At 46.3% G+C, this 14,520-nt stretch overlaps 1 protein-coding gene across 2 annotated transcripts in view; it reads left to right on the plus strand.

The window, feature by feature from the left end:
• The window catches only part of TTLL7 (tubulin tyrosine ligase like 7), a 245,472-nt gene that overhangs the window by 55,193 nt on the left and 175,759 nt on the right, over positions 1 to 14,520 (plus strand). For both annotated transcript variants that reach the window (XM_040360594.1, XM_040360595.1), the window contains exon 7: positions 2,718 to 2,934. In XM_040360594.1, the coding sequence (XP_040216528.1) occupies positions 2,718 to 2,934 (217 nt within the window). The remainder of the gene's footprint in view (positions 1 to 2,717; positions 2,935 to 14,520) is intronic.

A 14,520-nucleotide genomic window follows, 5' to 3' on the forward strand; every position in this document is an offset into this window, starting at 1 on the left:
GCAGTTAAATCGGCGCGGGAACGCGCCTGATTTAAATTGTTCACTCCCCCTAGCCGCGGAATTTGCATTCCGCTGGGGGAGTTACAATCCGACGATGCAATTTTCGAGGTAAGTGCTTGATGAATACTGCACTAGCCTCGCTAAATTGCACCGGCGGATCGTAAAACACGTAGATCGAGCGGATCTAAAGATCCGCTGATCTACATGAATCTGGCCCCCGGACCTTTAGGCAGCTAAAGGACCCGGCCAGTTTTTGTGATTCGGCACTGCGTCGCTTTAACTGACAATTGCTTGGTCGTGCGACGTGGCTTCCAAACAGAATTGGCGTCCTTTTTTCCCCACAAATAGAGCTTTCTTTTGGTGGTATTTGATCACCTCTGCAGTTTTTATTTTTTGCGCTAGAAACAAAAATAGAGCGACAATTTTGAAAAAAAAATGCAATATTTTTTACTTTTTGCTATAATAAATATCCCCCAAAAATATATATATATAAAAAAAAAAATTTTTTCCTCAGTTTAGGCCGATACGTATTCTTCTACCTATTTTTGGTAAAAAAAAAATCGCAATGAGCGTTTATCGGTTGGTTTGCGCAAAATGTATAGCATTTACAAAATAGGGGATAGTTTTATTGCATTTTTGTAAAAAAAAAATGTTTTACTACTAATGGCGGCAATCAGCGATTTTTTTCGTGACTGCGACATTATGGCGGACACTTCGGACAATTTTGACACATTTTTGGGACCATTGTCATTTTCACAGCAAAAAATGCATTTAAAATGCATTGTTTATTGTGAAAATGACAGTTGCAGTTTGGGAGTTAACCACAAGGGGGCGCTGATGGGGTTATGTGTGACCTCATGTGTGTTTACAACTGTAGGGGGGTGTGGCTGTAGGTGTGGCATCATAGATTGTGTATCCCTACAAAAAGGGATCACACGATCGATGCAGCCGCCACAGTGAAGAACGGGGAAGCAGTGTTTACACACACCTCCCCCCGTTCTTCAGCTCCGGGGACCGATGGCGGGACTCCAGCGGCGATCGGGTCCGCGGGTCCCGCGGTCCCGGAGCTTCAGGCAACCCAGGGCTGGGTACTAGCACAGGACATACCTGTACGTGCATGTGCCCAGCCATGGCATTCTGCCAACGTAAATGTGCAGGAGGCGGTCCTTAAGGCCGAGTACTCACGAGCAGACATGTCCGATGAAACCGGTCCGCGGACCGTTTTCATCGGACATGTCTGGCCGGGGACTGCCCGGGGACTTCTGTTCGATGGCCGTACACACCATCGAACAGAGGTCCGCGCGTAAACAATACGCGGGGCGTGTCCGCGGTGTCGCCGCGTCCATGACGTGGTGTGGCCGCGACAATGACGCGGCGACGTGGGCGGCCTGCCTTTAAAAGGCTTCCACGCATGCGTCGAAGTCATTCGACGCATGCGAGGGATGGCGGGCGGCAGGACATGTACGGTAGGTCTGTACAGATGACCGTACATGTCCGGGCGGACAGGTTTCCAGTGGACTGTTTTAAAGCAAGTCCAGGAAACAGTTGTCCGCTGGAAACCTGTCCGATCCGCCCGAAAATGGTCCGCTCGGGCCTACACACGGCCAAACATGTCTGCTGAAACTGGTCCGCGGACCAGTTTCAGCAGACATGTTTGGTCGTGAGTACGGGGCCTAAGTGGTTAATCATCAACCATGTGAGTTGCTAAATGTTGTACCTTCATTAAATTTAACCATATTGCTACACTTAGGCCCCATACACACGAGAGAATTTATCCGCGGATACGGTCCAGCGGACCGTTTCCACGGATAAATCCTCTCAAAGATTTCCGCAGATTTCGATGCGATGGAGTGTACACACCATCGCATTGAAATCCGCGCGGAAATCCTCTGGCGATGACGTGTCGCGCCGTCGCCGCGATTATGACGCGGCGACGGCGCGACGCTGTCATATAAGGAATTCCACGCATGCGTCAAATCATTACGACGCGTGCGGGGAATCCCTTTGGACGGATGGATCCGGTAAGTCTGTACAGACGAGCGGATCCATCCGTTGGGATGGACTCCAGCAGATGGATTTGTTGTGCATGTCAGCAAATATCCGATCTGCTGGAATCCATCCCAGAGGAGATTTCTCCGCGGAAACAGATCCGCTGGCGTGTACACACCATAGGATCTATCCGCAGAAACCCATTTGCTGGGATTTATCTGCGGATGGATTCTATCGTGTGTATGGGGCCTTAGAGGTGCTTCTCTGCTCTTTTATACTCTGTTGTGACATGACGTTACTCTTATATCAAGACATCGCTTGTATATCAAGTACATTTTTTTTCCCATTTTGCTTGTCTTGCAAAACGCTCTCAAAACCAAGTTACTCTCAAACCAAGGTTTTACTGTATTTTCATCTGACACAAGGTACTAAAGGCAAATATACTGCACACTACAAGTGCACCTGGAAGTGCAGTTGCTCTAGATCTGGGGGGGGGGGGGGGGATCTGAAATGAGAGGAAGCTCTGCTGATTTCTATCATCCAATCATGTGCAAGCTAAAATGCTGTTTTTTCTTTTGTTGCATGTTCCCCTTTGGATCTACAGCGACTGCACTTGCAGTGCACAGACTGTTTACCTTTAGTAAATCAACCCCTTAAAGTCTTTCTTCAGATTGTGAAATGCAATAGAGAAATATCACGTAATTACATTTCTTGTCTTTTATTTCCAGCATTTCTCTGATACGAAATGGAGAGAAGCTCCAGGCGCAAGATCATCTGATTGTTCAAGAATATCTCGACAAACCGTTCTTGCTGGAAGGATACAAGTTTGACTTGCGGATTTACATCCTGGTCACTTCCTGCGATCCGCTAAGGATATTTCTATACAATGATGGTCTGGTCAGGATGGGGACAGAGAAGTATCATCAGCCATCTGAGTCCAATCTGGTGGGTTGATTGTCTTCCTACATATTTATATACATTTTTAATTCATTTTAATTGTATTTTAGATTAAAGGGGTTGTAAAGGTAATTATTTTCCCTAAATAGCTTCCTTTACCTTAGTAAAGTCCTCCTTCACTTACCTCATCCTTCCATTTTGCTTTTAAATGTCCTTATTTCTTCTGAGAAATCCTCACTTCCTGTTCCTCTGTCTGTAACTCCACCCAGTAATGCGAAGCTTTCTCCCTGGTGTGGAGTGTCGTGCTCGCCCCCTCCCTTGGACTATGGGAGAGTCAGGACGCCCACTAACAAGCAGCTCATTTCTCTATCTGCAATGTAGAGGGCGTCCTGACTCTCCTGTTCTCTCTGTCTACTGAATATTATCCCTTTTATTAAAAGTAAAATTGCACTTACAAGGTACAAAAAAACCACAGGCATCCCTGGATGATGCCCCTGGAAGATGGAGACCACTGAAGTAGACACTGTTACCCTAGTGATCTCTACTTGCTTCTGGGTCCCATGCCAAGTGGCTGCCCTACTGTATTATGAACACAGGAGGTTGGCTGCTTTGCATGGGTGCCATTCAGAGATTGCTTTGGAATCTGATTGGATGAGGTGGCAAGATTGGCATTAACATAACATCCAATCAGGGAATGCTTTGCATTTATTCAGAAAATGGCAAGCATTTTTCAACCTCCTGTGTTCAGAATACAGCAGTACAGCCGCTTGGCTCAGGACCCAGAAGCAAGCACTGGAGTGGCAGAGCAAGCAATTGATGGCAGTGTCGCCACTGTGCCATCAATTGTCACCACTGTGCCATCAATTGTCACCACTGTGCCCATCAATTGTCACCACTGTGCCATGCCAAACGCAGCCTCTGTGCCATCAAACGCAGCCACTGTGCAATGCCATCAATTTTTACCACTGTGCCCACATCAATTGTCGCCACTGTGCCCACATCAATTGTCCCCACTGTGCCCACATCAATTGTCCCCACTGTGCCCACATCAATTGTCACCACTGTGCCCATCAATTGTCACCACTGTGCCATGCCAAACGCAGCCACTGTGCCATCAAACGCAGCCACTGTGCCATGCCATCAATTGTCGCCACTGTGCCCACATCAATTGTCGCCACTGTGCCCACAACAATTGTCCCCACTGTGCCCACAACAATTGTCCCCACTGTGCCCACATCAATTGTCCCCACTGTGCCCACATCAATTGTCCCCACTGTGCCCACATCAATTGTCGCCACTGTGCCCACATCAATTGTCGCCACTGTGCCCACATCAATTGTCGCCACTGTGCCCACATCAATTGTCCCCACTGTGCCCACATCAGTTGTCCCCACTGTGCCCACATCAGTTGTCCCCACTGTGCCCACATCAGTTGTCGCCACTGTGCCCACATCAATTGTCCCCTCTGTGCCCACATCAATTGTCCCCCACTGTGCCCACATCAATTGTCCCCACTTTGCCCACATCAATTGTCCCCACTGTGCCCTGTAAAATGCTGCCAGTCAGATTGCCCCCCCCCCCCGCCCGGCACTTACCTTTTTGGGGTTCACCATCCTCCTTCCACGGTCCCTCGATGTCTTCTGCCGTCCTCGATGACGCTTCAGCCAATCAAGTTACTGATAACCAGAATCAGTGAACCTGATTGGCTGAGACGGCCGTCAGTCTTATCCAAGGGACGTAGCCCACTACGTTCAGATGATAAGACATCCGGGAGCTGAAGGGCTGTACTGGGACGCATGCTCGAAAGCATTGAACTTAATTTTTCTCGGCTCGACGTAGTGTTGTACGTCACCGCATTCTCGGCGGTCAGAATTTGGTGTGACCGTGTGTACACAAGACAAGCTTGAGCGGAATTCTGTCGGAAAAAACATCTGATTTTTCTCCAACGGAAAATCCAATCGTGTGTATGTGGCGTAAGTCATTCTGGTGAAACATGGCAAAGTGACCACATTCTACTGTTTCTGACATTACACAGAAGCCATATTGCGGATAATCTACGTACGATCTACATTGTTTTGTTTTTATTCATTTGTGTTTTTAATATAGATAAATATATAGATATAAGTTTACTTTTTTCTACCACATAATCATGGACCAGCAGCGCTACAATATCTAGGGTAACACTGTAAAAAAAAAAAAAAAAGCGTTAACCTAACCTGCTAAATCTCCTCGATCTTCACTTTGTGATGGGGATTGTCAAATAAGCGCGTCCCCCCCGGGCAGACACAGCCGCGGACATTTAAGCCGAGGAGAAAGAAAGAAATGATTATGTCGGTGAAATGATATCCACATGTTGGCTGCTTAATGTATGTAATACGTGTGCTTATTGATTCCATCCAAAGGCTTGCGGTAGGATCCTTGTGATTTTCTACTTTTTTATTGCCACATTGAGTGCCACTTTAACCACTTAAGACCCGGACCTTTAGGCAGCTAAAGGATCTGGCCAGTTTTTGCGATTCGGCACTGCGTCGCTTTAACTGACAATTGCGCGGTCGTGCGACGTGGCTCCCAAACAAAATTGGCGTCCTTTTTCCCCCACAAATAGAGCTTTCCTTTGGTGGTATATGATGACCTCTGCGGTTTTTATTTTTTTGCGCTATAACCAAAAATAGAGCGACAATTTTGAAAAAATTCAATATTTTTGACTTTTTGCTGTAATAAATAGCCCCCAAAAATATATCTAAATTTTTTTTTTCCTCAGTTTAGGCCGATACGTATTCTTCTACATATTTTTGATTAAAAAAAATTGCAATAAGCGTTTATCTATTGGTTTGCGCAAAATTTATAGCGTTTACAAAATAGGGGATAGTTTTATTGAATTTGTATTAATTTTTTTTTTTTACTACTAATGGCGGCGACCAGCGATTTTTTTCATGACTGCGACATTATGGCGGACACTTCGGACAATTTTGACACATTTTTGGGACCATTGTCATTTTCACAGAAAAAAATGCATTAAAAATGCATTGTTTACTGTGAAAATGACAATTGCAGTTTGGGAGTTAACCACAAGGGGGCGCTGAAGGGGTTAAGTGTGACCTCATATGTGTTTCTAACTGTAGGGGGGGTGTAGCTGTAGGTGTGACGTCATTGATTGTGTCCCCCTATAAAAGGGAACACACGATCAATGACGGCGCCACAGTGAAGAACAGGGAAGCTGTGTTTACACACAGCTCTCCCCGTTCTTCAGCTCCGGGGACCGATCGCGGGACTCCAGCGGCGATCGGGTTCGATCGGGTTCGGCAGAGGTCACACAGGGCCGCCGGTACAATGCAGGGGCGGACGGGTGCCCTGGGCGATACCATTTCGTATAGGAGGGGGGGCGCAGCCGCAGGTGAAGCTCTGCCGCGGCCGCGGCCAGCGGCACTGTACAAATTGTGTGCCGAGTGCACTCCTGCATCCGGGACCGTCACCTTCCGGCTCCCTTTCCTGTCTGCTGCAGCCTGTTTACTCCCCCTATGAAGGAGTCTCTTGGTCCCTTCCAGCGGCGTGACATCACTCCACTCACGGCCGGAAGGGGGGGGGACTCGGAGCGCTGCGCAGAGAGCTATGTGTCGGCGCTGCCTGTGACGAGCTAGAGAGGCAAGGACTAGTCTCGAGGAGCCTGCCTGACTAGTGGAATTTGAACCTAGCAGACAGTGTGCTAAAAAAGACTACTGAACTTGTTTAAAAGTAAGTAGAACCTGTTAAGAGCATATACTGTAATTAAATGGCTGGATTGGGGGGGAGGGGAGGAGGCTGACTGAGGTGAGGTGACCAGCACTTTATTAACCACTTGCCCACCGCCCCATGTCTAAAAGACGTCCTGTTTTTAAAGATGTATATCTAGGTAACGGCAGCAGCTGCTGCCACAACCGAGGTATACATCTTTAGTGCCGACGGTCCTGTAAACGATAACGGCGGTCTCCGCGGCGGATTTGCCGCGAGATCGCCGTTATCGGTGGCGGGAGAGGGGCTCCCGCCGCTCTCCCGCGACCTCCGCCGCTTACCGTAGCCGTGGGTAGCGGCGGAGGCGATCGGGTCCGTTCGGCAAGTGACTGGGGACGAGACTGAAGGAAAAATCTCCTTCGCCCGTCCCCCATAGCTCTGCTGGGCGGAAGTGACGTCAAAACGTCAGTCCCGCCCAGCCTCTTAAAGCAACATTTTTTTTTTCTGTCATTTAAAAAAATGACAGTTTAATTTTTTTTTTCTTTTTTTGCATTTAAGCCTAAATATGAGATCTGAGGTCTTTTTGACCCCAGATCTCATATTTAAGAGGACCTGTCATGCTTTTTTCTATTACAAGGGATGTTTACATTCCTTGTAATAGGAATAAAAGTGATAATTTTTATTTTTTTATTTCAGTGTAAAAAATTATAAAAATAAATAAAAATAAATAAGAAAACAAAAATTTTTTTTTTAAAAACGCCCCGTCCCGACGAGCTTGCACGCAGAAGCGAACGCATACGCGAGTAGCACCCGCATATGAAAACGGTGTTCAAACCACACAAGTGAGGTATCGCCGCGATCGTTAGAGCAAGAGCAATAATTCTAGACCTACTCTGTAGCTCAAAAAAAGCAACCTGTAGAATTTTTTAAACGTCGCCTATCGAGATTTTTAAGGGTAAAAGTTTGACGCCATGCCACGAGCGGGCGCAATTTTTAAGCGTGTCATGTTGGGTATCATTTTACTTAGCGTAACATTATCTATCACAATATATAAAAAAATTGGGCAAAAATTATTGTTGTCTTATTTTTTAATTAAAAAAAGTGATTTTTTCCCAAAAAAAGTGCGCTTGTAAGACCGCTGCGCAAATACGGTGTGACAAAAAGTATTGCAATGACTGCCATTTTATTCCCTAGGATGTCTGCTAAAAAAAAATATATAATGTTTGGGGGTTCTGATTAATTTTCTAGCAAAAAAATTTTGATTTTCACATGAAGGAGAGAAGTGCCAGAATAGGCCCGGTGGGCAAGTGGTTAATATAAAATGGCAGATAAAAAAAAATGTTTTTGTGTTATTTTAAATGAGCCTTCTCTGACTAGAAAAAAATATATATATATATATAAATTGCAGCCTCACTATGCCATCACATGTAGCCTCTGTGCCATCAATTGTCGCCACTGTGCCCATCACATGCAGCCACTGTGCCCATCACACGCAGCCACTGTGCCCATCAAACGCAGCCACTGTGCCCATCACACGCAGCCACTGTGCCCATCAAACGCAGCCACTGTGCCCATCAAACGCAGCCACTGTGCCCATCACACGCAGCCACTGTGCCCATCAAACGCAGCCACTGTGCTCATCACACGCAGCCACTGTGCTCATCACACGCAGCCACTGTTCCCATCACACGCAGCCACTGTTCCCATCACACGCAGCCACTGTGCCCATCAAACGCAGCCACTGTGCCCATCAAACGCAGCCACTGTGCCCATCACACGCAGCCACTGTGCCCATCAAACGCAGCCACTGTTCCCATCACACGCAGCCACTGTTCCCATCACACGCAGCCACTGTGCCCATCAAACGCAGCCACTGTGCCCATCACACGCAGCCACTGTGCCCATCAAACGCAGCCACTGTGCCCATCACACGCAGCCACTGTGCCCATCAAACGCAGCCACTGTGCCCATCAAACGCAGCCACTGTTCCCATCACACGCAGCCACTGTTCCCATCACACGCAAAATCATATTTTATTTTTCCAATTAAGAAGGGTTCGGTGAATGCGCATATGAAACTGGTGGGGTTCAGTACCTTCAACAAGGTTAAGAACCACTGCTCTAGACAGTTTTTTTTAATATACTAGAGAAGCTGGAATACACAGGTAATTTTTGGAAAGGTGATGTAAAGGTGAACTAACTCTTTAAGATATTTGACTATAAGGATATATATACTCACCTTCGGGTAGATTCAGGTAGGGGCGCGCAATTTTAGGTCGGCGTAGCCTAGCGTGTTTACACTACGCCGCCTTAAGTAAGAGAGGCAAGTACATGATTCTCAAAGCACTTGCCTCCTTACTTGGGGCGGCGTAGTGTAAACGCGGCGGGCGTAAGGGCGCCTAATTCAAATGGGTTGGATGGGGGCGTGTTTAATGGCAATGAGGCTTGACCTCACGTTTTTGACGTTTTTTGGCTACTGCCCATGCGCCGGGCGCCTACATTTCCCAGTGCGCATTGCGGCTAAGTACGCCGTACGGGCCTATTGATTTCGACGTGGACGTAAACGACGTAACTCCCGATTCGCGGACGACTTACGCAAATGACGTTAAAAATTCGAACCTCGCGGCGGGAACGGCGGCCATACTTTAACATTGTTATTCCACCTAATAGGTGGAATAACTTTAGGCCTCCTAAGGCCTTACGGAAACGGCGTAATTCGACTGCGGCGGCCGGGCGTACGTTCGTGAATCAGCGTACAAACTCATTTACATAATCTACGCCGACTGCAATGGAAGCGCCACCTAGCGGCCATCCGAAAAATTGCAATCTAAGATACGACGGAGCAAGCCGTCGTATCTTAGATATGTTTAAGCGTATCTCTGTTTGAGCATACGCTTAAACATAGGTCGGCGTAGATTCTGAGTTAGGCCGGCTTATCTACTGATAAGTCGGCCTAAATCTTACTGAATCTACCTAATTGTATAGGTATATATTCCAATATTACGCCTCATTAACACTTGCCTGCTGAGACCACCCATCCCACCCTGACAGAATATACACAATCAGCGAAGCCGTCGCAGTGTAAACCTCATACACAGTAAACACTGAAACGTGCCATATCATCCATTGTAATCAAACATTATAAATGGATACATTTTAATCAGGAACCGTGGCCTTGGCTGAATTTTCTAGATAAACAATCTAATTATGAAAAATGATGAAACATCAGAGTGACGGTGAAGATGAAGTTCTCTCAAGTTTGATCCGTCTTGGGGAAGTTCTGTAAAGTCTAAAGTAGAAACATCTGGAGATTAGTCAAGGTGGAAGGTTTTCCCCCGGGATCAATTCATTAACCTGAGATGCTTTAAAGTCAATATGGCAGAATGGCGTGCGTATCTGTATTTACATTTCTAGAATATAAAATTGATGGTTGTCATGGCTGGGAGAAGCTGCCTTACATTTATCTGACTTTAATGAGGGTGAAATGTTGGAAGGTAACCGTTATGATCAAAGGTACTATACCAGTGATGCATGGAGTATTATACATTATAAGGGCGCCATCCATGTCATCTGTGCTTGGTGACAAATACTGGTTACAATAGAGCTCCAGTCTGGATAAAGCTAGTGAGAATCATGATTGGGTCATGCGGGAAACAAATTATTCAGTATTAAAAATGTAGTTCAGCCAAAAGTGGTATTTTAATTACAGGTAGCAACTGGTGGTCTGAGTCAACCTCCAATATGTCTTGGATAGGGATGAGCTTCGTATTCGAGTCAAACTCATGTTCGACTCGAACATCGTATGTTCGATCGTTCGTCGAAATACGAGCAAAACGGGTTGTTCGCGCCAAATTCGAGTTACGTTTCACAGACCATAATTCACTGCGGCATCACTGGCTGATGATTGGCCAAGCATGCACTATGACCCGCATGCTTGGCCAATCACAGCTTGCAAAAAACGGAGAGCCATAATTGGCCAAAGCCAGGGTGGCTTTGGCGAATTATGGCTCAGGGGGTTTAGTACACGCCCCACACTATAAAAGGCCGCCTGCAGGTCGGCCTTGTGTAGTGTGTTGCGGTGGTTTAGAGAGGACAGAGAGAGTGTCATTTTAGTCAGTCAATGTTACAGTGTGTAGAGGATATATATACATCCCAGGTGTTGTTCATATATTTATACACTGTATAGTTTAGCTAGATCAGCTCTTCCTAATTTACTGGCAGGCAGGTGATTGTGCTAGCTGCAGTATTCTTATGTGGTTTATTGCCTGTGTCCTCTGTAGTTTGCACCTAAAGCTACTTGGTGTGTACTGGCCATGTGCTGTGTAGTTTGCACCTAAAGATTCAGGAGCAGTGATTTTAACGATGCTTAAATTAAAAAGAAAAAAAAAAAATGAAAAATTACTTTAACCACTTGCCTACTGTGCACATACGAGATTTTAGCTTCCGGCACTGCGTCGCTTTAACTGACAATTGTGCGGTCATGCGACGTGGCTCCCAAACAAAATTTACGTCCTTTTTTTCTTTTGGTGGTATTTGATCGCCTGTGCGGTTTTTATTTTTTGGGCTATGAACAAAAAAAGAGCGCCAATTTAAAAAAAAAAAAACACAATATTTTTTACTTTTTGCTATAATAAATATCCAATTTTTTGGAAAAAAATACATATTTTTTTCTTAGTTTAGGCCGATACGTATTCTTCTACATATTTTTGGTAAAAAAAAAAAATCGCAATAACCTGGTTTGCGCAAAAGTTATATTGCCTACAAAATAGGGGACATAATGATTTTTTTTTAAATTTTTTTTTTTTACTAGGAATGGCGGCGATCTGCGTTTTTTTCGGGACTTCGACATTATAGCGGACACATCGGACACTTTTGACACATTTTTGGGACCTTTCACATTTATACAGTGAACAGTGCTATAAATATGCATTGATTACTGTATAAATGTGACTGGCAGGGAAGGGGTTAACCACTAGGGGGCGGTTTAAATGTGTATCCTGGGTGTGTTCTAAATGTGGGGGGAGGGGGGTGACTGGGGGAGGTGACCGATCTATGTCCCTATGTACAAGGGACACAGATCGGTCTCCTCTCCCTGACAGGACGTGGAGCTCTGTGTTTACACACAGAGCTCCACGTCCCTGCTCAGTTACTGGGCAATCGCGGGTGCCCGGCGGCCGCGATGGCACTGTGTTCCCAGTGACGCGACGGGTGCGCGCGCGCGCCCTGGAAGCTTTAAATGACAGGACGTCATATGACGTCCTGTCGGAAAAATAGAGCATTCCGCCCGCCGTCAAATGACGGCGGGCGGATGTTAAGTGATTGAATATTGTACCTGCTGAGTGTCTATAGTATGCCTGTGAAAACGTCTTTGAGAACCCGGGTCTTGCCCAGGGAACATGTATCAATGGAAAAAAAGTTTTAAAAACAGTTGTTTTTTCAGGAGTCCTGAAAAAAACTACCGTTTTTTAAAACTTTTTTTCCATTGATACATGTTCCCTGGGGCAAGACCCGGGTTCTCAAAGACGTTTTACGACAATAACTTGCATATTAGGCTTTAAAATGAGCACTTTTGAATTCGAACGTTCGAGTCCCATAGATGTCAATGGGGTTCTAAATGTTCGCGTGAACGTTCGGTCCGTTCGAAGGTTCTGGTGCGAACCGAACGGGGGGGGGGGGGGACGGTGTTCGGCTCATCCCTAGTCTTGGATACCCCTATAGCAAGATGTCATTATCCCTGCAGGGACATACTGACAACTCATGGGGCCCCCGGGCAATAGGAGATTATGGGGCCCCCGGGCAATAGGAGATTATGGGTGCCCCGGGAAATAGGAGATTATGGGGCCACACAGTATACACACACACATATAGTATGCATACACAGTATACACACACAGTGTACAGACACACAAAATACACATACACACACACACACTGAAAAGGTACTGGAGAGGCGGGGCAGCTATAATCTTGGGATTTTTAAACCAAAAGGATGTCAGTAAGGGACATTTCAGGGACAGATGTAAAAAAAACACATATTTTTACATACTGTCCCTGGTTTTACTGAGGCTGGCAACCCTGATGGGGCCCCCGGGCAGTGCCCGGGGGCCCAAATGTTCAGTCCGCCCCTGTATCCCTGCTTATGTTCATGTCCACCTGAAAGTTTTAAGTGTTCCCCCTTCCAGCATTGGGGGTTATTTACTAAAGCTGGAGAGTGCAAAATGTGGTGCAACTCTGCATAGAAACCATAGGCGTGCGCACAGGGTGTGCCAGGTGTGCCCAGGCACACCCTAATTACCCTGTGCAGCACAGATTCCCTCTACTGCCCTGGCTCCCATCTTTCCCCATGAAGCGCTGCCAGCTTCCCTCCTCTCCTATTGACTGTTGCTGCTGGGATGTTTTAGGAGTGGGGAAGGGGCCAGTAAATATGTAATTTACCCGTCCCTTCCCTTTCTGAATGAACACCGTGAGCGATCGGTAGTGTGTGCTTGGGCTTTGGGGTGCACACCCTAATGCAATAGGCTGCGCACACCTATGATAGAAACCAATCAGTTTTCAGGTTTTATTGCCAAAAACTGAAGAAGAACATCGTGTCCCATGTTCCTCCTGCTACATTCTTCATATTATAAAATGTAAAAATGTCCGGGAGAGTGGAAACTGCTCATAATGACTACAGCAGGTGTGCAGACTTGCCGACTCAGCGCAGAGATCTCACTAGTAGATTTTCCAAGAAATATCTGATATTGTCAGTCGGTTAACTCTTCAGCATCTATCAGAAACTGAAGTATTTGGTGGACTGACCATTTAGAGCTTAAACTTCAGCCTTTTTTTTTGTTAAATTGAAAAAGTGTCTGAATATCTGCCTGGTTTTTATTGCTTACACCAGTGTTGCCCTTTGCTTGCATTCATCCTGTTTGATAAAATGAAGGGGCACTATTCCTTCCACTGACACCAACAATGGGGCACTATTCCTTCCACTGACACCAACAATGGGGCACTATTCCTTCCACTGACACCAACAATGGGGCATTATTCCTTCCCCTAATACAAATGATGGCGCACTAATCCTCCCACTAATACCAATGATGCGGCACTATTACTCCCAGTAATACCAATGATGGAGCACTAATACCAAATACGGCCGCTCGACTGGTAACTGGAAAAAAACCATGGGAATCAATCTCACCTTCTCTGAGATCGCTTCATTGGTTGCCAATAAAAAAAAAAAAGAATCACCTTCAAGGCACTCTGTCTAACACATAAGTGCTTTCAAGGAAATGCCCCACAATATCTATGCGAAAAACTAAAAGCTCACAACACCAATCGCATTTTGCGATCCACCAACCAAAATCTACTCCAGATACCCAAAGCCAGATACAAGTCCAAAGGAGAACGAAGATTTGCAGTCCAAGGACCCAGACTATGGAACGCTCTACCAGCCAGCATCCGGTTGGAGGTGAATCACTTGGCCTTCAGAGGAAAAATCAAAAAATAGGGAGCAGAATATGACAACACACCGGCCGCTCGTCCCTGACTCCCGTGCACGTGCCCGGCGGTCGCGATCGCCGCCGGGCCCCCGCGATTGCTTGTTACAGAGCGAGGACAGGAAGCTGTGTGTGTAAACACACAGCTCCCGGTCCAGGCAGGGGGAGAAATGCCTGCTCGTCTGTTCATACAATGTATGAACAGCGATCAGTCATTTCCCCTAGTGAGGCCACCCCCCCTACAGTTAGAACACACCCAGGGAACATACTTAACCCCTTCCCCGCCCCCTAGTGTTAACCCCTTCACTGCCAGTGGCATTTTTATAGTAATCAATGCATTTTTATAGTACTGATCGCTATAAAAATGCCAATGGTCCCAAAAATTTGTCAAAAGTGTCCGAAGTGTCCGCCATAAGGTGGCAGTACTGAAAAAAAATCGCTGATCG

The sequence above is a fragment of the Rana temporaria genome, chromosome 7 (genome assembly GCF_905171775.1).
Source record: "Rana temporaria chromosome 7, aRanTem1.1, whole genome shotgun sequence".
Lineage (NCBI taxonomy): Eukaryota > Metazoa > Chordata > Amphibia > Anura > Ranidae > Rana > Rana temporaria.